This window comes from Syngnathus scovelli, chromosome 8 (assembly GCF_024217435.2).
Source record: "Syngnathus scovelli strain Florida chromosome 8, RoL_Ssco_1.2, whole genome shotgun sequence".
Classification (NCBI taxonomy): Eukaryota; Metazoa; Chordata; class Actinopteri; order Syngnathiformes; family Syngnathidae; genus Syngnathus; species Syngnathus scovelli.
The window spans coordinates 15,164,893-15,187,059 of NC_090854.1; the positions used below are offsets into that span (position 1 = coordinate 15,164,893).

Consider the following 22,167-nt stretch of genomic DNA (forward strand, 5'->3'; position numbering starts at 1 on the left):
CTATTTTGGGGGGAGGCGGAAAAGGGGGTCTCACTTTGGATGGATTATTTATTCGAGGTCCAATTTCTCATGTGCATGCACCCTTGATAAAGATTTTTTTTTTGGTTGGGGAGGGGGATTCAAGATGGTACATGCTGAAAACATTTTTGTTGTTGGTAATTTTTGTAGATTGTTTTAAAAATAGAATTTGGAAGTCTACATATTTCTCATGTGGACTATTTTGGGAGGGGTGGGCACCTTTTTGTGGGGGTGAGGTGAGAAGGAAGCCAGGAAGGGGGGAAATAAAAATCAGTTTAATGCAAGAGTCACATTACACCCCTCTCACAATGTTAGAACAAAAGAACAAGAACAAAATCTTACGTCTATAGTAGAGGTATCTATCTGAGGTAGAGATGAAATGTTGGGAACAAAGCATTTACTTCAAATTTTTATGAGGAAGTCACATTAGCTTAACTTTTTTTAAGATTACATCTCTTAAGAGTGTTGTTGACTCTATATTGCACTCCTGGGCATTTTCTCTACACATACTAAATGAATTGCATTTATTTAGTGATTGGTGTTGCTTTTAGGGGTCCAATTGGGCACATGAAAGGTGTATGGTGGTCTTGTCATCCACGTTTGGGCCAGCTCAAAGCAGCTGTGCATTTACCTCAGAGGCCAAGAGAAGCAAAACACGTAACAATGTGAACTCTCAGGGGGGTCACTGGACTGACCTGGACCCTTCTAGGCAACTTCATTAAATCAATTACTCAGTGAACACATCAGGATTTTTTTTTTTTTTTTTTTTGTGGGTGAGAGGTTTTCATATCGAGGAAGGAAGAAAATAAGTTTTCACTTGAGACATGTTAGCAAGTGTTCACAATAGTAAGACATTCAAAGCTCCACTCCTGAAAATATGAAAAAGTGAGACCAAGATAAATGACCTCAATTGATCACCATTAATGTCATCTATTCCTTGTACGGCCAAATTGAAGAAGATAATAATAGTGAAATACACAAAAATATTGATTGACAATTGAGATAATGTCCTTCTGGAAAAAAACAACATTCCTGAAAGCAGGTATGTGGCTGTGTTCAGAATTAACTAATCACATTCAAACTCATGTTAAATGGGAGTCAGCACCGATGGACAAGTATTCTAGCTCTCGGTTTGATACCCGGCCTAATTTCAAGGTATCGGTATCATGACAGAGGTCGATACCGGTACAGGGCTGCCCTTTTGTGGCTGTTTTACGATCCGAATCTAATGTCTGTTTAACTATTGAAATTGAGAAATGCAAACAAGAATTGCCATTAATTTTATATTAATTCCAAAGAAATATGCTATTTTGGGATGTATGGTTTTCTTTAAAACATTCTGTCATTGTTCTTTTGGAAATTTGGAGTATTCAAAATATTCGTGGTATCAGTATCTAACTACTCAAGAGTTGAGTGATCGTACTGGTATTGGTCCGACAAAAAATGGTATTGAATATTCAAAAAAAACATCTAAACCATTTACTTCTATGGTAATCTGACAAGAACTATATCAGTGCATCACAAATATAACATTTTTAACAACTATAATCATAACACAACATGATAAAGTCTAGTTTTGCATCTTTTCCAGAGGGAGTTAAGATGCATTGTGACAATAAGAGGATGAGTTCATTGTCATAATCATTAGAAGAATTTTTTTTTAAATAATTTTACGTCTGGATTAGCTGTTTGTTGGCAACAAGCATCCATCCATAAATCTTAAACTGTGCAATAAATTAGTACAAATTATATCCTAAAGCCTGCTCTGGCAGTCGTGGACCATTATCTGCACAACAGACAATATATCATATCTGGTGGCTGGCTAACATAACATCTGCGGGGGTAGAGGACTTGGTGCTGGTCCAACAGGCCCCATCCCGAGGACTGGGAGCCACTCCAAGCCAGTAGGTGAGCGGAGAGCAAGGTCGTCCACGGACGAGCCACTTCCTGCTAGCCGCTCCTTCTGCAGTCCGCCGCCGGACACAAAGTCGATAGGAAAGTGCAGATAGGCGTGAGCAAGCTCAGCCCAGTGGCCTCTCGCTGAATGACCAGCTTCCCCTAAAAGCCTCTAAATGCAGGATGTAGGCTTCAGCATACTTGGAAAGAAACAGAACATGGCCAGGTGGAGGGAGATGGAGGGGGGGAAGGACAGAAGGAAAGAGAAGCAGATGGACTTCTTATGGGATGGACACTCTTGATTTGTGCCCAGGGATGAGAGTGAACAGTATAAGGAGCAGCTTAATCGCTGGAGTGTGAACAATATCCTGTGGTGGTCCTTTCAAAATAAGCCACTTTCCATGAAGCCTAATGCATTGCACTTCACTACATACTGTATTGATTTCAAAATTTATACAAGAGGGAGTCTTAAAAACATCCAAGAAGATTCAATGAAAATGTCAAGACTCCATGTTGTAGAAAATTGATGCAGTGGTGCACTTTTAAAGTCCATTCCATAGATATCTATCCTGAATGACTCAACCTCATTGTAGGGATTTATTCATTGAATAAATGAGCCAAATACTACATCAAAATTTTGTACTTTTAGCCATGTTAAATTGCTAATCCTGTACCCCCCCCCCCCTTGCACCAATGTGGTGTTTACTTGGAGAACTGCTCATTCCTCTTCTCTACGCAGCAGCCCCACCCAATCAGAGAAAACGACCTGGTCTTCGTTTTGTGATGTCACAAAGTGAGTAGCCACCCCTGCACCATCCACGTTTTACTAAATCAGGCATCTATTTAGAAAAATACCCATCAAAGTAAATCTTATTTTTTAAAAAAACATTTGATCGCCATTGTGTCAAAGGTAATAATAATCATATATATGTCTATAACTGGACAGCTTGCAAATAGCATGATACAGCTCCTTTAACAATAATGAAGGTTCCGACAATGACAGAATAACACTATATCGTGAACATTTTTTACTCTATCCATTACTGTAGGTGCAGATTGGTATCCCAGAAGCAGAGCTATCGACAGAGGGAGGCCTTGGATGCATCCCGTTTGCCTGCGGGAAAAGGTCAGTATTTGGACATGATAGGACGAATGGAGGAAGGTAATGTCCATGATCATAGAAAAAAAAGAACTTCACATAAAACTGCTCTGCCTATTATCATCTCAATGGAGGTCCACCACGGACCAACTTCAGCCTCACTGTTGGAGCTCTAATCCATGGTGATAAACCAGTCCACCAGTTTAAAAAAAAAAAAAAAAAAAAAGTATCACATGACCCCTCCAACCATGCAGTGACAGGGACCTCCCTTGGACTTTGGTGGATCCAGAAACATCACAGGCGGCACACATCCAAATGGCTTGGCTTTGGCAATGACTGATATGGGCCTGAGTTGGTCAGAAGAAAATGTGCTGTCTTGATGTTTGCAGCCTGCCTGGGATAAGCCAGAAAGGAAGCACAAATGGCTGGATAGGCAATGAGATTGAGATATGGGGGTCTCCATTTGACCCATGGCTTCAAAGAGACCCAGTGAGGCCCCGGAAGAGGCTTAGGACAGACATGATTGAATGCCAAGATGACCTATGGTGTCCGCAAAATAGCTTCTGTACTCCAATTGCTTGTTTTGATTGGTCTTCTTTGATTAAAAAAACAAACAAAAAAAAACTAAACAAACCTTCAAGTCTATGGAGAGCTCTTCGATGACATCTCTAATGTATCCCACAGGACAGTTTGTTCCGGACGGTCCCAATCATAAGACTAATTATGTCATTAAGAGGACGCGAGCAGGGGACAGGCACCTTTTGGCCTTCTGCAGACATATTTGCGAGTAAATGACAGCAGCCCTCGCACAAGACATCATGTCAGATCCATCTTAGTGACAAGCAGAATGGCACTCAAGGCCCAACTACTCCCCAGTTTGGATTAGCACCAAAATCTACACTGTCCCAAGCCCTTTTTCACGCAGAGATGCTGAAAAATTGCCACCTCGCAGCTGCTGATTGCTAGTCCGATAGCGACAAAGGCTTTCATGACAACAGGGCAGGAGAAGTGACTGTCGGAAGTTCAACTTAACATTCCTGCCCCAGCATTGCAAAAGAATTACAGGCAAAGGTTGTCATCTTACCACCTCTGGAGCTGGAAACTTTGCTTTGTCAACTTCATCATCTCATTCAGCAAGCCCGGAAATCTGATGAGTCCTTTTGGCTCTGGTCTACCTCAAAAGACAGAAAACTGACAGGTTTACTTGGTGCCGACTGCCCCTTCCCCACACAAAACAAATCTATTTAAAAGCTGTTAGAAAATGACTGCTTATGGATCTGATACAACCTCACAACTCAGAGAATTACGAGGTTGACTTGGCCTTCCCCCAAAATTCAGCGTCTGAGTTGAATGCAAACCGTAACGTTGGGAAAGAGCAGTGAAAATGCTAGGTCAACTTTGCCCTACAACACTTCCAAATTCTGTAATGGTGGAGTTTCACAGAACAGGGGAAATACCGACTAAATAATAAGGAGCTTCTGGTACAGCTCTGATTGAGACAATTCTAAACTGGTTTCAAATCCCACCCTAAATGACAGGTACTACTTGTACCTCTACTTGTAATCTATATACTATTGGCGATTTGGCACCCAACCACAAGGGTCGATTCTTAACCCACTGCTATTCAATGTCAACATGCTTCCTTTCTCAAATTATACACAAACATAACAAATGACTCACAACTTTGATTTATCTCCCAAACATAACCATCAATAGAGCATCATTTGCCATCTGAAAAGACATTTAGCCCCATTGTTATGCTCATTTTTATTCACAAAACAGCAACACCGAAAAAAGGTGTCGAAACGCCATCTTTAACAAGCGGTGTACGACTGGCTTCTCTTACAGTCGTGACAATAGCTCATAAGGTGGAACTATTGGATCTCATTAGATTGCACATTATGGTAGTCTATAGCCAAAACTCACATCATATGCCCGCTGCGAAAGTATTCAAAACAAATAGACATTGAAACTTGCCATGCTGCACACTGTGACTGCGACCCCAAAGGGCAAGTGGCACTTCATTAACCCCAACCGCCCCCACCCATTTACTGAAGATGTTCTTAACCCCTACCCCAGCCCTCTTTCTCATATAGAGAGGATTAATGCCTATTACCTGTCACTTTGCAACACCTAAAATACGTAGAAGCTCTTATGTCTAGCTGGATGCACTTGGACAATGTTGGTTGACTTTTGCGTAATTTTATTTCCCATAAAAAAAATAATGTTCTGAGAACAGATGTGTTTTTGGTTTGTTGATAGTATAAGCAGTGCCGTAAAAGGGGCCACAAATCCGTTTTGTAACTTGGTTTGTGTGATTAATTTTATTGCTCATATTGCCTGATACTTAATTGTTTAGTTTTGGACTGCTTAATATTTTTTTTTTTAATTCTTGAATTAAAGCTAGAAGTCTATAGTATACTTGAATCACACCTTGACTGTTTTGTAAAGTAAAATTCCATCATAAAAGCAAACCGACCTAATACTTTTGTTTGAAACTGTGACTTGTCCAATAAAGCAACGTTTGATCCACTTAAGAGGACCCTGAATACAAAGTGATTATTTAGTGTTCCTCATTCAAACAAACTAACAACTGTCACCACCTTTGAATAAACCTTCCCCCTCCTCCTATTTGGTTGAAGAGCCAAATTAACAGGCTGCCTTGCACTGTGATGAGCCCCCTGAAAAAAAAAAAGAAGAGGAGGGGGTGCCAGGGGCATGATCCATACAAAGCTTGAGGACCAATGAGGGCTTTTCTTTCACTGGTGGTTCGTGGCTGGGATTAAGAGAGAGGGCTCTTGACTCCTTCCTTTCACGTGGGAGCACAAGAGTGCTTGTCAGCGACTCGGGTGAAGAAAGAGAAAAAGAATACCCAAGTGCAGGGTTATCGTCTTTTTAATTGGATTATGTTGTGTTTGAGTCTCGAGCGTGACCAATACGTTGCCATCCACTCTGTCCTCCTCTGATACAACAAATAAAACAGTTAGAAAAACTACAATAAAGCAAAGTTGTGCAAAGTAAGGCTCGTGGGCCATCTGCGGTTCGCTAAAGCATTTCATCTGGTCTGCCACGTACGTCAAAAAAAAAAACATCAAGATGCTCATAATGCATGCAAAGGGGATCTGTTGTTTTTTTCCTCTTTTGGCCTTTTATAAAAAACATCTACTTTGTTTGGGACAGCGAAAAAGCTAAGCCCATAATTTCAGACAACTCATGAATTTCCACCTTTAATCAATGGACAGAATAATTCAAAGCAGAATTGTTACATTGGCTATCATTAGAGTGTGGAGGTGTACCTAATAATATGGCAGGAGTCAAGCGTGAAGAATTTTTAATTTTAGAACGTTTTCATCAAGTCCTCCGTTAAGGTATGTGCGGTATTAAACAAAAGATGACTAATATGTTTTTGCTCAAATAGCAAATGTAAGAAGTTATTTTAAACGTCAAAATCGGTTTTAATGCTCAATAAAATAGAGAAAACTAATATTATAATAAATAATTTTGGCCTACAATTGTCACATGACAAATGGACACCATATAAAAAAAAAAAAAAAAAAAAAGGACACTCATTAGTATGTCCCATTTATAGGTCAACACCCCCTCTTTGAGATTCTAGTGGACTACGCTAGTGCCTGTTTAGACTTTGATTTGGGCCGAGAATAAGTCTACGTGGAAAGAATTGGGTTTTGGAAAAGGTGGGGCTCCAACTGAATTGAAACAATTTGTATAAAATGTGAGACGTGTATAAAATGTACCGCTAAAACGGATTATTGTTCTTTTTACTACACCTTGATTTTGTATTGCTATACAAGCAACTTCACAGCCTCTTTAGAAGACCTTCTGCAGAGCCCCATTCAGCCTCATCAGCAGGTGGGCTGTACACCTGCCTTGAAAGCGAAGCTTATTTGCATTTCACATCGATTGCAATTTGACTATTAAAAAATGACGTGCTTTGTGCCGTCAGAATTTTACATAATTTAGTTAATTCAATTAGTAATGGTCTTACTTTAATCTATAAATAGAGCACACCCGTGTAAACAAGAAAAAAAATAAGGCATGGCAGACTCTGTAAAATTTTGAAAATATATCATCTTTGTGCCTTCAAATAATTTTCCTGATAGATTATGTCATTAATTTGGATTAAATGAATTAGATAAATGTGTCATGTATGGCAAGCATTTTATCTCTATTGTATTTTGAAAAATAAAAATAAAATAAATATAATACAAGGACTGATAAATGGTCTTCTGGGACTAGGTTTTGCAACAGATTCCCCCCTAACAACACGATCCATGCAGTTTTATTTCAATTTGTTATCTAAAGCATCCCCAAAAAGATTTATGTTCTACTGAAATTATTTTCTTTGCACAAAATCCTTTGCAAGGTCGGGCTCATTCAGGAAAGTCAATATCATCCTTTTGAGAATTTTGTCTAAAATGATAGAAAACGTTAATCCTTGTTCCATTTTAAATTGATAATTTTCCAGTGAAAAATAATGTTGACTGTCAAAATAGCTAATTGAGACAATATGCCAAAGTTAATCCTGATTAATCAGTCACATCTATTTTGCCCCTCATAATGATGTTCTGCTGCAATTAGCTGCTCATATATTGTCATTAGAAGTCTATTAAAACATCAAGTCATTATTCGGGAGCTTCCCGGGTGGGGAGGAGGAATTAGAATAAAAGCACACACATTTCCCTGCCACACGGGTCCCATTAAGATTAATGGGGAAATATGTAAAACGCGACATTTTAATTCTCCTCCGACGGTGTTTTGCATACATGCACGCACGCACTCACTCACGCCGCCCTCTCGTCATTTATGAAAGCAATCTCAGGCAACACATCACCAAACACTGCTCGCAGACTAATTGATTCCCGCCGCAATTTGAGCGAGCTTCTAATCGTGTTAATTGTAATTTACTCTCTCTGTCTGTCTCTCGGGGAAACGCTGAAGACACGCGTTTAAATAAAGCAGCCGAGCGGGATGGAAGATCATATCAGTTCCACGCATAATAGACACGTCATGTAGCATTACACAGTGCGGAGACACACGCGGGGATCCATCTAATCTGCAGAAATGTCATTGGAGTCGTGTTTTTGTGAAGAGAGCAAGAACCTGAATCAAAAGGGCGTGAGAGACATGAACGCATGTTAAAAGAGGGGAAAAAAGAAATACTGAAGTCATTATTTCCACTATTCCTGCATACAAGTTCTTCCTCTCAGCAGGGGACACCTGTTGACAACTGGCAAACTTAGTGAAGTTCACTAATAGCATGGGTCCCATGTGGTGCTCATGGCGGATGAATTTTCAGCAACATGTGCATCACTAACGCCATAGAGGGTAAAAACTAACTTAATTAATAAACCACTCTGGGGCAGACATGCTGTGCTCTAATTTTTTAAAATCAATTTTTGATTAAAACATTTAAAAAACAGTATTTGCCAATTTGAGTAAAATTGAGGTCACCCTGCTAAATGCCACTATTCAAGCCAAATTAAGATTAGATAAAAATTTTGTCGGTCGTTACAGAAAAAGTATAGTCTAGTACTATTTTCCCGTGCCTTTGTCCACAGGTCACTCCACAATAATGAACTCAAGGGGGGTTGGGTACGGTGAAGAAGGGTTTGGGGGATGCGCAAACCCCTGAAAAACATTTCACAAATATGGTAACTAAATTGAATGCTTACTTTTCCTGACGTTGATATATATACACATATATGCCATGTAAAATACAAATTTTATAATACACAGACATATACATAAAACCCCTTGTATAAAATAAAATCCTACTTAATTTTTGCAACGTCAGGCTCGAAAAGTAAACATGAGCCCTGGAGAATTTTGTAGAAAAACATGGATGTGGACTTTTCGACAAAAAATACAACACATTTGGCAAGCAAAATCCACTTTAACAATTATTTTAACCAATTAGTGCTAGTGTATCTTAAAATTATGAAATAAATAACTAAAATACCTTATTTTGTATAAAATCCTACTAAAACCACATTGACAATTTGTGCCTCCACATTTTCCTTGTTTGTACTGTGTGTGCGGATTCACTTAATGAAAGCCGTAAATAGAAGGAGCAGTTTTGTTCGCCGACCTCTGCATCAGTTGTGAAAACAAACAAACACAAACGCTGGTCAATAGTAGACAGCAAAAAGTGGAGCGGGAGAGGGAGGAATAATGTGGCCAAACGCCAGACAGACAGCTTACTATTGGGGCCTTTGGCTTGGGCACAGTTTTTTTTTTTTTTTTGTCCGGTCGGGTCCTGGCGCAGACCCGGGCCTGTCTGCAGACACAATACATCATACAGTGGCAAGAAAGCGAGGGGAAGATGAGAGGATGAGGTGGGGTGTAAAGGGAGCTTTTCATTGCCATGGTCACCAATGGCACTATGAAGCACTTGCGACACCCCCCCTCAATTATCCTCAGGAGAAGACAAAAGCTAGGATGGGCTGTGCTGGGGCAACAGCGCTTTTCAAACACTATGGTTTGCCTGCGTGCAATTCCACGCCGACATATTGTAGCATGATAGTAGGACACGCACCACCGCTGGGGTTCCGAGTACTGCAAGAGGCGGCCCGCTTGGAATAAAGTGGCTTCACCTTAAATGAGAGATCAGGCAGCTTTTATTATATTTGCCCACAGTTAGACCCGCAGGCTGCCCGTGCAAGGAGCCGCATGACTTTTGCTCAAGGGAGCCACACAAAGACGCTAAATGGTGAGTTCACGTTGTTCTGCGTTTATGAGCCGGCCCCTGAAGAGGGCGGGAGCGGGTGTGAATGGGGGTGAATGGCTCTCCCGCAAATCAAAATAGTGTTTGTTTACCCTTTTCGCCCAGTGGCTCAGACCATCAAGATGCTTTGATGGTGACCTCAAGGAGAATGCAGGTGTGGGCATGTGATGATGGAATGATGGCGCCCCTCCACCAGAAGCCCCCAGGGAAGAGCTTGTCCAAATGTAGAATTTTCACCCCCAAAAAGTCCAACATCCCTAAATTGAAAGCAAACTTGGTGTCAGGCAAAGTCCAGTGCCTCCCTGGCCCGCGGCCCCCCTCCACCAGCAGTACTTGGTCCCTGGCGGCCCACATTATTTCTGTGGCACGGCAGCAGAGAGCGTGACGATGTTCTGCGCTTGCTTCAGGGAGGGCATGTCAATCATGCTACCGTGGAACGTGAACGCACCCTGGGAAGATTGAGAAAAAAAAGACCCAAAAAATGCAAGTTAAACTTTCATGTTGTGAAGATATAGTTAGTGTTGGGGTAAAGAAGTTAGTTTGTGAATTATTTTATACATTCATTTGTCGTACGGCTAACACAGGATAATTTAGTAGAATTCTATTCAAAATGCAATGCAGTTTAATTTGGAGGAAAGTGATATTTTGGAGGTTACTATAAAACCTAAGAAAAATATACACATCATGAGTGCTTTCAATATATGAGCAAACTATTAATTTGTTAGCCATATTTAGGGAAGGAACTTTTTTGGGGATGGGGGTGTCCCCATGCAAATATATTTATTTGCAGGAAAATGAGATATTTTTGGGAGCGCATTGGTCGTATTTGTGGAAAATGTAATACATGAAGTAGATTTTTTTTTTTTTTCTAGGGATTTGTTCTAAATTTTCACAAGAAGACTATGTATGACGTCGCTTATAAACTGCATATCTGGACACTTACTATGATTTTTAGTTCAAATATGTCAGTATGTAATATACCTGTAGCAGCTTCTTTATGAGCACGTGTGACAATTAGGTAGAATTCCATAAGAAAATCATACATTGCACTAAATATTTTAGGGGGTTGACAGAAGAAGCAAATTAATACTTCACTTTTTGTTAGTTCCAATGAAATTCTCATTACAACCAGCAAGTTGCTATAAATGGTGATATCATGTACTCTGGTGGGAGTATGACTTGGTTAAGAAAACAAAACAACACCAAAAAATAATAATAATAAAGCAATACAATCAAGGTGCTGGAAGCACCCGTCATGCTGTAACACAAAAGCAACAAAGTTTATCAACCACTTATATACACTTTGCACACACAAAAAGGGAGCCTATAGGATCCCTGGTGTCAGGCAGGCTAAGAGCCGTCCTCGTGGGGTGGGCGGCGAGAGAGCGAGAAAGGGGTTGACAGCGAGAGTGCGAGAAAGGGGGAGACAGCAAGAGAGAGAGAAAGAAAGAGAGGGGGAGATAGAGAAAGAAAGAGGGGGAGAGAGAAAGAGAGAAAGAAAGTAAGAGAGAGAGGGGGAGGGAGAGAGTGAGAAAGAGAGAGAGAAAGAGAGAGATGTGGGCAGATTGTGTATTACCACAGGAGATAGCCTACCGAGCTGGACACATAGGATCCAACCATGCACTAAATTAGGAACAATAATATTGTACACTTAATTGGCCTGAGGACTCCCCCCACCCCCTATACCTCCCCCTCTTCTTATGTTGTCTCTGAGAGTCACCCATGGGTGTACACTTTGCATTGTGGCCAGCTCCAGAGGTGTGCGAGAGGGACATACAAGAGTACTTGTGTCGTACTTTTTGTGTTTGTATGTCGTTAATTTAAGAATGCTTAATTTGCTTGTTATGGCTTTGGAGAGGGCATTGAAATTGGTGCATTTAGGAGTTCAACTGAGCTTTAAATGAGGTTGCAGCTTCAGTGACTTAATGGACGTGGTGTCCCGAAAAAGAAAAAAAAATGCAAGGCAAGCACAGTGGCTTTTTTTGGGCTAAACCATTGTAAAAGTAGACAAGATGATGAAATGACATAGATGAAGAATAAGTAAAATTGGGAAACATTAAAAAAGGTTACCTTTCCTTCTTTCTGGTGTTGCTCAAATGCTGCAATGAGCTCTTTAGCCCACTGGACCCTCTGCTGACTGGGAGAGAATTCTTCCTGCACGGCCTGGACCTGCCCAGGGTGGATGACCTGTTTACCTAAAGGCACAGAAATAACACCAACATTTTACATTTTCAAACAATCCCACATAATTTCAAACCCATTTGTTGATTTTTTTTTTTTTTTTTGTATAAATACATGGAAGCTTAATTTGTGTTACAGTCTGAAAACCAAAAGACCAACATGCTTATTTTACTTTTATCTTTATAACAAATGGAAAGAAATCTGGAAAAAAAAGTACAATTCCAGGTGAAGGGGAAAAAAGACAAGGCAGCTTAGTCACAGGGGTAAAAAAAAAAAGAATGGCGACAACACACGGAGAGAATAATTTGGCCGGCAGAGGAAAAGTTAATTGTGTGTGTTTATATTTGAGGCGTCTGAGGAGGGCCGGCACCAGACCCCGGAGGACTGTGCGCATCATTAACGAGAGCACCCCACCGCCCCAAAACACTTCACAGAAGCACAACGCTTGCATTTAAAACAACCGAGGCAGCAGAAAATATTGACACCGGGAGCTGGAGAGTTTTTTTTTTCCCCACTGTTAAATAACCTTTATCGTAATATATTTGCACATGTTTATGCAGAAAAACTGTGTGCAACGAGGTGTCACATTGATTCACCCATCATTTTCCTCTCACAAAACTGCGGCATGAAGATAAATATTACACTTACTCCACTTATCGCATTCAGATACCCATTAATTTACTGTCATTTGAAATCATTTGTTTTTCAATACAATACAATAGAAAGCAGAGCAGAAGGAAATCATGGTGTGTTACAGCAATGAGGGAGGAGAAATAGGAGAACTGAATCTGAATTTTTAAATGTGCACGCTTCTCAGATTTAGATGATAGTGATGAAATGCAAATTATACTCGCATTCGGCACACCTGCACAATAGAATAATAAATTGTACCTCATCCTTTGCTGTTATTACAATTCTCACTACACAATATACTGAGGGAGAGCAAGAGCAATGGATAAAAAAATATATATATAAAAGTATAAAAACAAAGTGACAACTGCAAGAACAAGAACAAAAAAATCTGCTAAAGTGGTTCATAGGAAACTTAACTGTGATATGGGGGGGTCGTATAATGTAACTAAAGTTTACTATTTTTGTGAAATTAATTTTCTTACAAACACGGATTTTTCTTGTGAAATTATGACTCCATTCTAATAAAATGCAGGACCTTTGCGCTTCTTTTTATAAAACACCAGAAATATCCTCATATGTAGAATGTTTTTATAAAAATATGACTCCATTTTGCAAAATGCAACATTTTATCCCCTACACGACAACTTGATTGTTGTGAAAATAAGAGTATGTCGTTTTTCTCATAATGGTCCAGCTTTGTTATATATTTCAGACTCACCCCCCTTATAAAACTATCTTCATGAAATTTTTCTCACAAAAATACAATTTTAGTATAAACAAAAAACGGAATCCTATAAAATGACAAGCGACTGTAAAAGAATGAATTTATTTTCCTCGTACAATTGCAACTGCTCATGTGAGACAACTTTATAAGATACTAAAACCAAGCTGGTAAACTTACACCTTTTCTCTTACAACTACAATTTCAGTCGTAAACACTCTTTCAAACCTTCAATAGTTTATTATAACAATAATAATTAACGACCACCATTTGTCAGACTGATTAACACAAAAGTCACTGCCACGTGTAAATCTTTCATAAGCTCATAAATTAAAAATCGGGCGGAAACAGATGCCAAACTCAAACACAATCCTCAATCAGAATTTACTATACCCTCACCCTGCCCGCCAAAAAAAAAGAAAAAAACCTCCCGGTTAAATATGGCAAACGCCACAGACATAATCCTATGTACATTTGCAGATCAGACTTGTCTTGATAAGTTACGCTGGTTATGAAACGTCTGGCGGCGGACGACAAATCCTTCCAAAAAAAAAAAAGGTGGGCCAAGCCGAAAGAAGCAAACCAAACGGGAGCGAATGGCGCGAAGGGGTGGAGGAGAGGGGCCCACTCCCGCCATTCAAGCTGATCTCACCCCAGTTAACCCCCACTAATACACACTCATACTGTATACACACACATGAACACACACTGCGGTTACAGGCTGTTGAACGTCTCCTGACATCGTTAATTAGGCTGCAAGCCGTCAACGCCTTTGTGCGCTACTAGACATTTATTTTAAAAACACTCATTTCACGTTTGCGTGGATGTGAGGACAAGTGCGTTAACACTGCTATGTGTGTGAGTGCCTGTGTGCTTAGTTGAGGGACTTAGCACATGCAAACAAACACTTGTTGGCTAGCCGAGGAGTCGTTTATTGAGGCTATCAGGGCCAGTCTTAAAAACAGCCAATGAGTGATTAAAAAATAAATAAATCTGAGAAGTGTTTGTTTTAAAAATTTGTTGTGACTTTTCTTGGGGTATAATACTAGGACTTTGCTCTCAGAAGATGACAATTATACTCTCGATGATTTCACAAATTGTTTTGTTAACCTGTAACTTAACTAATTTATATTCTCAAAATAAGGTTTGATGTTCGGAATATTATGAAATTCAGTTTCTATGAGTGTTGATTCGAGTACGTGTGTGTGCGAGTGCGTGTGTACGAATATATGCAATAAGTATGAACAACGTATGAATATGCTTTTGCAAATCAGAATTTGGAAATGCATGTATGCAATGACCACAGTTGTGAATTGTTGAATTAATGTGTGTTTTAAGAATGTCCCACTTTGGTCGACAGTTTTACATTTGAGACTGTACATGCAGCTATGGGAGTTACGGCATAGCCGGGGGGGTCTCAGGTACCCTCGGTTTGAAACCGATTGCCAGCCACTCCGACCCACTGCCAACAACCCACCCTCCTCCCAAAATGCATCATGCATGCCCAGCGGCCAATCGCGGGCTGCCGTGTGGAGCTGTCACTTCCTTGGGCGACGGCTATTTGGCAAAAATGCTCTCAGGCGAGTGATGGGCAGGGCATGGAAGTGGAACATTCTTCTTTTAAAAGCAGAGAATTTTGTCAACTCAACCAGGCAAAAAATTGTTTTGAATAGAGCTCACAGAGATGTGAAACGGCACTTAACAGTAAATAAACTGTAACATTAAGGCAACTCTATAAAATCCAATTCCTTACCAATTACAGGATTTTTGGTGGGAGTATTTTCTGAGCTTTGTGTTAATGGTGACTTGGATTGTGCCAAGATCAATTACTGCTCAGGTACAAACTTTTGGCAGCAATGCTTTACGGACTAGTCATAGCTTTCAAACCAAGAGTCTTGCTGCATTTTTGTGAGCTTTCACTTACTCAGCCAACTGAGATTGGAATTTCATGTACCCACATAATGAGAAAAAAACCATCCCAAAAATAATCCCCACAGAAGTAAAATAATCCAACATATTTAAAAAAATACTTGAAAATTTAAATCTGAATAAACAAAAACCTCAACAAACAAATCCTGGATATGCAATAAACTTGAATTTTGGAATATAAAGAGTTAGTAGATAAAAACTATATCAAATACTCTGCTCTCATAAATATAAATACAGTTTCATTTTAATTAACACTCCCAGAGAGGTAATTAATCATTATCATGGCTGTGGTTTATTTTACAGTTGTTGATAATGTGAATTAGCTAATAAATATTTCTAGTGTGATATACTGTAAGGTAGTTTATCTCTCCGTCTGCATTAAAACTAAGCATTATTAAAGTCGGTATTTGTATAGGATCTTAATAAATTGTGCATGCCTAATAAAGTGGCTGTGAGTTTATATCGCTTCCTCTGTCCTTAAGGAGACAAAGCATCACAATAACTATGTACTGCAGGAGGGCTGGAGGGAATGATTGGAATATCCCTGGAGTAGACTGTCCTGCCGGGATGTGCTGCATGAGCACGCGCACACAAGTCGGTTGCCTGGCTACAAACACGCAGAGTGCCCAGTTAAAGTCGCCTCCGCTTTCGGTTGATAGCTCACTTTAATCACACCTGCATTTTCCACGAACACTTGCACAGAAATGTCAGAGCATTTAACAACCGTGCGGCTTTGTTGTTCATAATTCACACACAAAAAAAAGACAAACGAAACACAAAGGCTGTTTATTTGCCTTTGCACTACCGAATTCTACAAGTTGATTCTACAATATACGTACATCGCCCCCGCTATGAGTGTTTCTAGGAACTAAATTTATGTTCCATTTTAAGAAACTGTTGTTCAAAACAGGTTATTCAGGCCGGGTCTACCTAACTGCATGCAACCCACGTTCCCGAAGTTTGCTACCTCAACTGACTGAGTTAAAAATTGAATGTGAAAGGAAGAACCGCTCATGATGATATGGAAAAAAAGATAAGAGCAAATTAAGGTAGATAATGAACAGATCAGCAAAATCAGCAAGTGGGTTACATTCAATATTTGTTTGTTGGCTTGTTTTAAGGCAAAGCTGTTTGAGCCTTGGGGACTCCCAATGTTGCCATTACATTTTTGGGGTGTATTTTGTGAAATCTAATATCACTATAAAAAGTGAATGAACTGCTTGAGCGTTACCTGTGAAGCCCATGAGAGCTCCTTCTCGGGCCTGCAGCCTCAGCCCCTCCACGTCTTTGTAGTCGATGTACACCAGGTCGATAGCCTGCAGCCCGAAAGCCTTGGCGGTGGTGACCACTTTCTGCCTAGCGTACAGCAGCTCCTTGGCATCCTTGGTCCGTGTGGCGCCTTTGGGTAAACACACACAGCATGCCGGTCACGTGTCAAGGTGTGAAAGGGAGCCGAGCTAATGCAAAAGGAAGCCAAGGGGTGCACAGGAAGTGAGGATAGCAAGGGGCAATGAGTGAGGAAGTCTGGAACATATACGGTATCGTCGGTAACAAATGCTGCTCTCACGCAGGGGTGCATGGCAGGAAAGTAAATAGATCCATTTTGCTTTTAGGGAATCCAGGCATTAAGTTTATCTTGCACTCCACAACAAATAGCATGGGATGTATTTCTTGAATTTGATGCAGTGCAGTTGTATACCATTATAACCTACAAGCATAATGACAAATGCAAAGCTAAATTAATAACTGTGACGGCTGAATTTTATATCAACGTATTTTATTGAATTGTTATTGGTGACACGCGGGTCCAATCTTAAAAGACGAGAGAGAAAGTATTACATTACGCCATCAAATGTATAAATAGGACTTAGTTGTAAGTCATACCAATCTTATGACCTAGTGATTTGTGATATTGTTTACAGCCGTTGAGTTAACAAACCAAGATAGCATTTAACAGCCCAAGTAAAAATGCCCATGTTCAGGACCGGTTCTAGTCATAGGTACTTGAGAGAGCATGCAGAAATATTAAGGGGCATCATGTGACAGCATATTTTCAATTTATTTTACTACTTGTAATTCTTTTTTTTATTAGGGCGCTAACTTAGAAATTGCTACATAACATTTCACGACTTAACACCATGTAAAACAATTATACAGTTGGGTAAGGCAGGTAAAGACTTGGTGGTAATTCATTCACTCCTTTGATTGAGCATGGCAAATTAATAATCCAATTATAATTTGTAGGCTCGGATATCAGATGATGTGATGTCACTGGTACCAGTGTTTTGTTTCTGTTTCGGCTAGTCCACTTCGGAATTTAAGCCATGTGGAAACGCCAAGTGACGCAGCTTGAAAAAGAATGAGTATGTAGGTTGTACACATGAAATCATTCCTGATGTTGTTTGCAATCTTCTAGGACTTTTCATGGCACCCTGCAAGTCTTCTCGCCGTGATTGTCTATCTAATAATGTGGCTCATAAGTGCTTCCTAAAAATAATGCAGAACAATATACTATTTGTCATAGTATTTTTTTTTTTTAAATACCCTCTCCTTATACCAGCGGGAGGTGGTATTTTACTTTCCATGTAAAATACTATCATTAGTAGGTCACACTAGCATGATGACAACGGAAGCATGAGGCCAATTCTTGCCTTCATCTTTATGCTAGAAAAACAAGGCATTTATTTACATGTGTCACATTTCATCATCATTTCACCAGGTGTCCTCCACAACCAATGCACAAATATAAAACCGTGATTAACACGGTAATAGGTACCTATACTGGCACAGAAGTCATCGGAACCGAACACCACACCATCGTGATGAAGGCCCGCCTCGGGTGCGAGTCGACGGATTTCCTTGCATACCGCCTGAAGAGAAGCAAAGCAGGTGCATTACAGGTTGGCAGTTAGTGGGTGAAGCAGCGGCAAAAATCTTAAATCTAATTATACCCCAGTGTTCCCACTTCAAACAGTCTGGCTTTGTGATTTTTCTTCACAAGGAACACAACAAAAAAAAAAAAAAAGCACTGATTACAAAAGTACATTCCTTCTTATCAAATATGCTAATGAAGGCAAAGCCTTTCCCTCGCCTTTACTCTATATCAAGGGTGAAAATTAGAATACTAGAAAACTCAGTAAGCCGCCAGTGGCATATAAACATGAAGGGACAGTGGTAGGATGTCTCCCTTTTTAAGTTTTGAAAAATCTCATAATTGCATAAAATGATGACAGAAAAGCCTTCTTTTTTTTTTCTTACTTGTCTGCTTTTTTTTAATCATGTTTAACAGCAGACCTAGAGGAGGGTACAAATGTCTTTCATTCACTACGGGCAAAATTAACGATTAATATAACGTGAAAATATATATTTATTAAAATTTACATTTATAGGGATGTGACAATGTGGGAAATTTCGGAACTTCTGTTTATATGCGAGTAGGGTTGTCACAAATAAATGTTTTTGGGATCGATTGTCCAAATGATAATCCCATCGATTACTCGGGGAAACCTAATGAGATTTTTGTTTGATGATAGAAAGTGAGCTCAAAGAATTTGAATTACACTTTGAAGGACGAAAATGCATTGCGCTGCTGGCCGATTAAGTATCTACCAGTGTACTGCAAATTTTTCCAAGTTGATGTTTACCGGAAAACTTTTATGATGTAGAAAAAACATCAAAAAGGTACAGTTAAAGAATATTTTTATTTGAATCTTAAGTTAGTATAATGTGGCATTTAACTGATAAAAAATATGTCATCGAAATTTGGGAGGGGAGTGGGGGATAGGCTGGTAGTCATTTTTAATTTACCTTAAAGTTGAGCAGGCCCACAGCCGTTTCCACAAAGGTCACCAGGCGAACGGGTCCCGTCAACGACCGTCCTTTCAAGCTCCGCTGAAACCTGTCAACGAACTGAAGAACACAGGCGCTACGACTCATTAGCTCGCTGTTTGCGCGAACAACACAACAACACGGGACGGCGCAATTACAATAAATTAATTTTGTTTGGACAGCAGACATACATCAGACATTTTGTATCCTCGGCAGATTTTAGTGGTAATAATAACAACCCATTGCCGCCTTTTGATGATTTTCAAATCCATTTGTAATAGCTTGAATGAATATATTAAAAGATGCGTCGTGCTCTGAGGAACTGTAAAGTTGCTGCTCCTCACCGTGCAGCTGCCACCCTAAGTGCACTTACCACTGCATTATTAGCCCACTCCAAAGAGCTCACACTGCGCTATTGTGGGAGAATTAATTCAGGGGTAAAAAAAAAAAAAAAAAAAGGAATAGAAATGTTCGAATACCGGTAAGCGATATGACAGCTTTCAACATCCGTCATGGAGTAAAAAAAAGAGGCGAAGGAGCGTGCAACATTTTGATATGCATCTGGATACCCCCACCACCTGCGCTCCTCACTAAGTAGTCATTATACGAAAAAAACATGGCCGAGGGTTCAAACGCCAAAGAAGCAGAGGGAATGACATATTTTACATGAGCACCAGGGAATATTTCTTCGTTTCGTGTGAAGTCTTTGGAAGGGAACTGCACAGCGACAGAGATTTTTGCATGCTCGTGTAAATACACACAGTGTTTGCATACACATCAAGGTGAGAAGAAACAAGATTTGAAAAGTCTTTTGAAACACACACACACACATCTATCAGTGATGGCGTCGCCACAACAATGCGACACTTCTGCCGAGCTCTTTTTTTTAATATGCGAGCTCACCTCGGCAGATCTTAAAACTGGAGTTTAATTCTTTTAAAGACCAAAGCGTTCCAATTTTTTTCCAACAGACCAGTTCACAGCGAGCCTTGGGACTGCCGGTGGGATAGCCCAAATTCCAAAATCTATCATCTGGAAACACACAAAAGCCCCCCTCCCTCATCAGATATTTCTTTTCAAAGCCACTACCCCCGCTTTATTCGGCAAACCAGAGGAGAAAACTTCTTGTCCCTTTGCCTTTTTCCATGATAATCTCAGGTAGGCGACCCAAAACGTAGCCCCATACCCGCTTGTCCGAAAGAACGAGGCCTCCATTGAAGGATTTCCAAAATAGGGCCAATTTTAATCATCTCTCCATTCAATCACAGTCGGGATAAATCATATCTGAAGAGATTTGCATAAATACAAACCCATCAAAGACTTTTCATCTTCAAAAGGGTCTTTTTTTTCCTTTCCAAGACCCCAACAGGCTTTGTACTGTAATCATCTGAGGTCACAACCCGGTGGGAGCATGGCTGCCATAGCAACGTGAACGCTGGGGGCTTAGTCGGGCATGAGGCAGGCGGAGGGGAAGTGGGGCGGGGTGGGGGGGTTCGTCTGAGAGTGTGAAAAGAGGGTGTAAGATAAATCTATTTTTGTGACAGAAGAAACAAGATAGATAGATGGCGGGCCATTGTGGGGCGATGGCGCTGATATCACACACAACAACAGACATTGTTGAAAAGAAGGGAAAAAAAAACTTCTTTTAAGAGCCTCTAAGCGTCTCTGATTACATGTTTCCGTCCCCGTATTCTCGTCTTTGGCTATTATGCACTTGGGGAGGCTGATTTACACGCCATAAGAGGTTCTTTCATTGTGCTTCTCTTATGTACAGCAGCCATTAGATGTCAATGGCTCTCACAACTAAGGCTCTTTAATTGGGACTCAATTGGGGTGGGTAAAAAAAAAAAAAAAAAAGAATAATTTCTTTATAAGAAAAAAGAAAAACGAAAAGAAAAGTGGGGGCATAACGCCTCTTCCAAGCAAGCCCTCGAACAATTCAGCAAAGAGCAAGAGAAAGGAAGCGATAGCGGGACAAGTTTCAATTAATTTTGCTTCAAAAGGAGGCCAGATTAAATGTTTCCTGCCTGCTGAAGTGTTCATTTCACAGAGGGGAAGCGGAGAAAGGGATAAGGGGAGGTTACGGTAGGAGGAGGAGGAGTGGGACGGGGGCGCCATTCTTTTGGCTACACCAAATAGTGTGGCGGGGCAAAGAATGCCGCACGGCTCCGAATCTGTGTGAGAATTGTCCCGCAGACAAAAAAAAAGGGTTGCTTTGAGAGTAGGGGGGGGGGGGGGGGGGGGGGGGGGGTTACGCCTGTTACAGCCCAATAAGGCCCGTCAGTCACAAAAGCGGCTGTGGGGGTGCAGTTGAGAGGAGGAAGGCCCCTGCTAAAGATTTTCCACACAAAAGGAAACAAGCGAGTCCATCTTTTAGTGACAAATCAGTCTAGAGGCTCCTGGGCTAATATCAATAAAAAAAAAAAAGAGGAGAAAAATAAACAAGTGAGGGAGGGGCAACATGGGGAGGGAGGGAGGGGATTTACTGCGTCTGCCTTACAAGAGTGGAGAGAATCAGACACATGCTTGCAACACAAGACGCTTCAATGCGCATGCAAAAGCTGCTGAAAAGGCCAAGAAGACCACAATGGAAGAAAGAAGAGTTTAGGTGATAGAATAGAGGAAGCATCCCCAACAACACGTGTCCACCTGCTGCCGTATTAACACATTCAACACAAGTCATGTAAATAAACCGGTCGCTTTTCTTCTCCTTTAATTAAATGCACTAACCAAACAATCGATGGCTGTTGTTCTATAAAAGAAGAAACTAAAGATGAACAAGACTGAATATAAAATGATCCTAAAATGAGCCACCTGGCTTATAGAAATATAAATCAATACTGCGTGACTTTTTTTCTCTTCTCTCCGATAAACCGAGTTTGCCAAGAGGAGACAAATGCTGATAATGACTCCGACTCATTTTATGAGGAAGCGATTATGGTACAAACAACCCCTCTAAAAATGGCAACAAATTATGTTTTTTAGAAGAATGAATGCACATGTTCATCTGGCTGAAAAGAGACAAATTCACTGACAACAAAATTCTGAAATGAAAGTTAGAACTCGTTTATTATTGTTATGTCGTATCAAAATTTGCATTTTGGACTTAAAACACTA

The 22,167-nt window shown here is 40.3% G+C and overlaps 1 protein-coding gene across 2 annotated transcripts in view; it reads right to left on the bottom strand.

Moving 5' to 3' along the window:
• Positions 1-9,633: 9,633 nt before the first annotated feature.
• The window catches only part of clybl (citrate lyase beta like), a 40,860-nt gene continuing 28,326 nt past the window's right edge, over positions 9,634-22,167 (bottom strand). The window contains exons 4-9 of one of the 2 annotated variants that reach the window (XM_049727583.1): positions 19,030-19,131; positions 17,999-18,092; positions 16,454-16,621; positions 11,829-11,953; positions 10,092-10,207; positions 9,634-10,015 (exon numbers count right to left, since the gene is read on the bottom strand). In XM_049727583.1, the coding sequence (XP_049583540.1) occupies positions 10,112-10,207; positions 11,829-11,953; positions 16,454-16,621; positions 17,999-18,092; positions 19,030-19,131 (585 nt within the window). In that variant the 3' untranslated portion in view covers positions 9,634-10,015; positions 10,092-10,111. Of the gene's footprint in view, positions 10,208-11,828; positions 11,954-16,453; positions 16,622-17,998; positions 18,093-19,029; positions 19,132-22,167 lie in introns of both variants that reach the window. The other variant, XM_049727582.1, reaches the window with a different exon arrangement.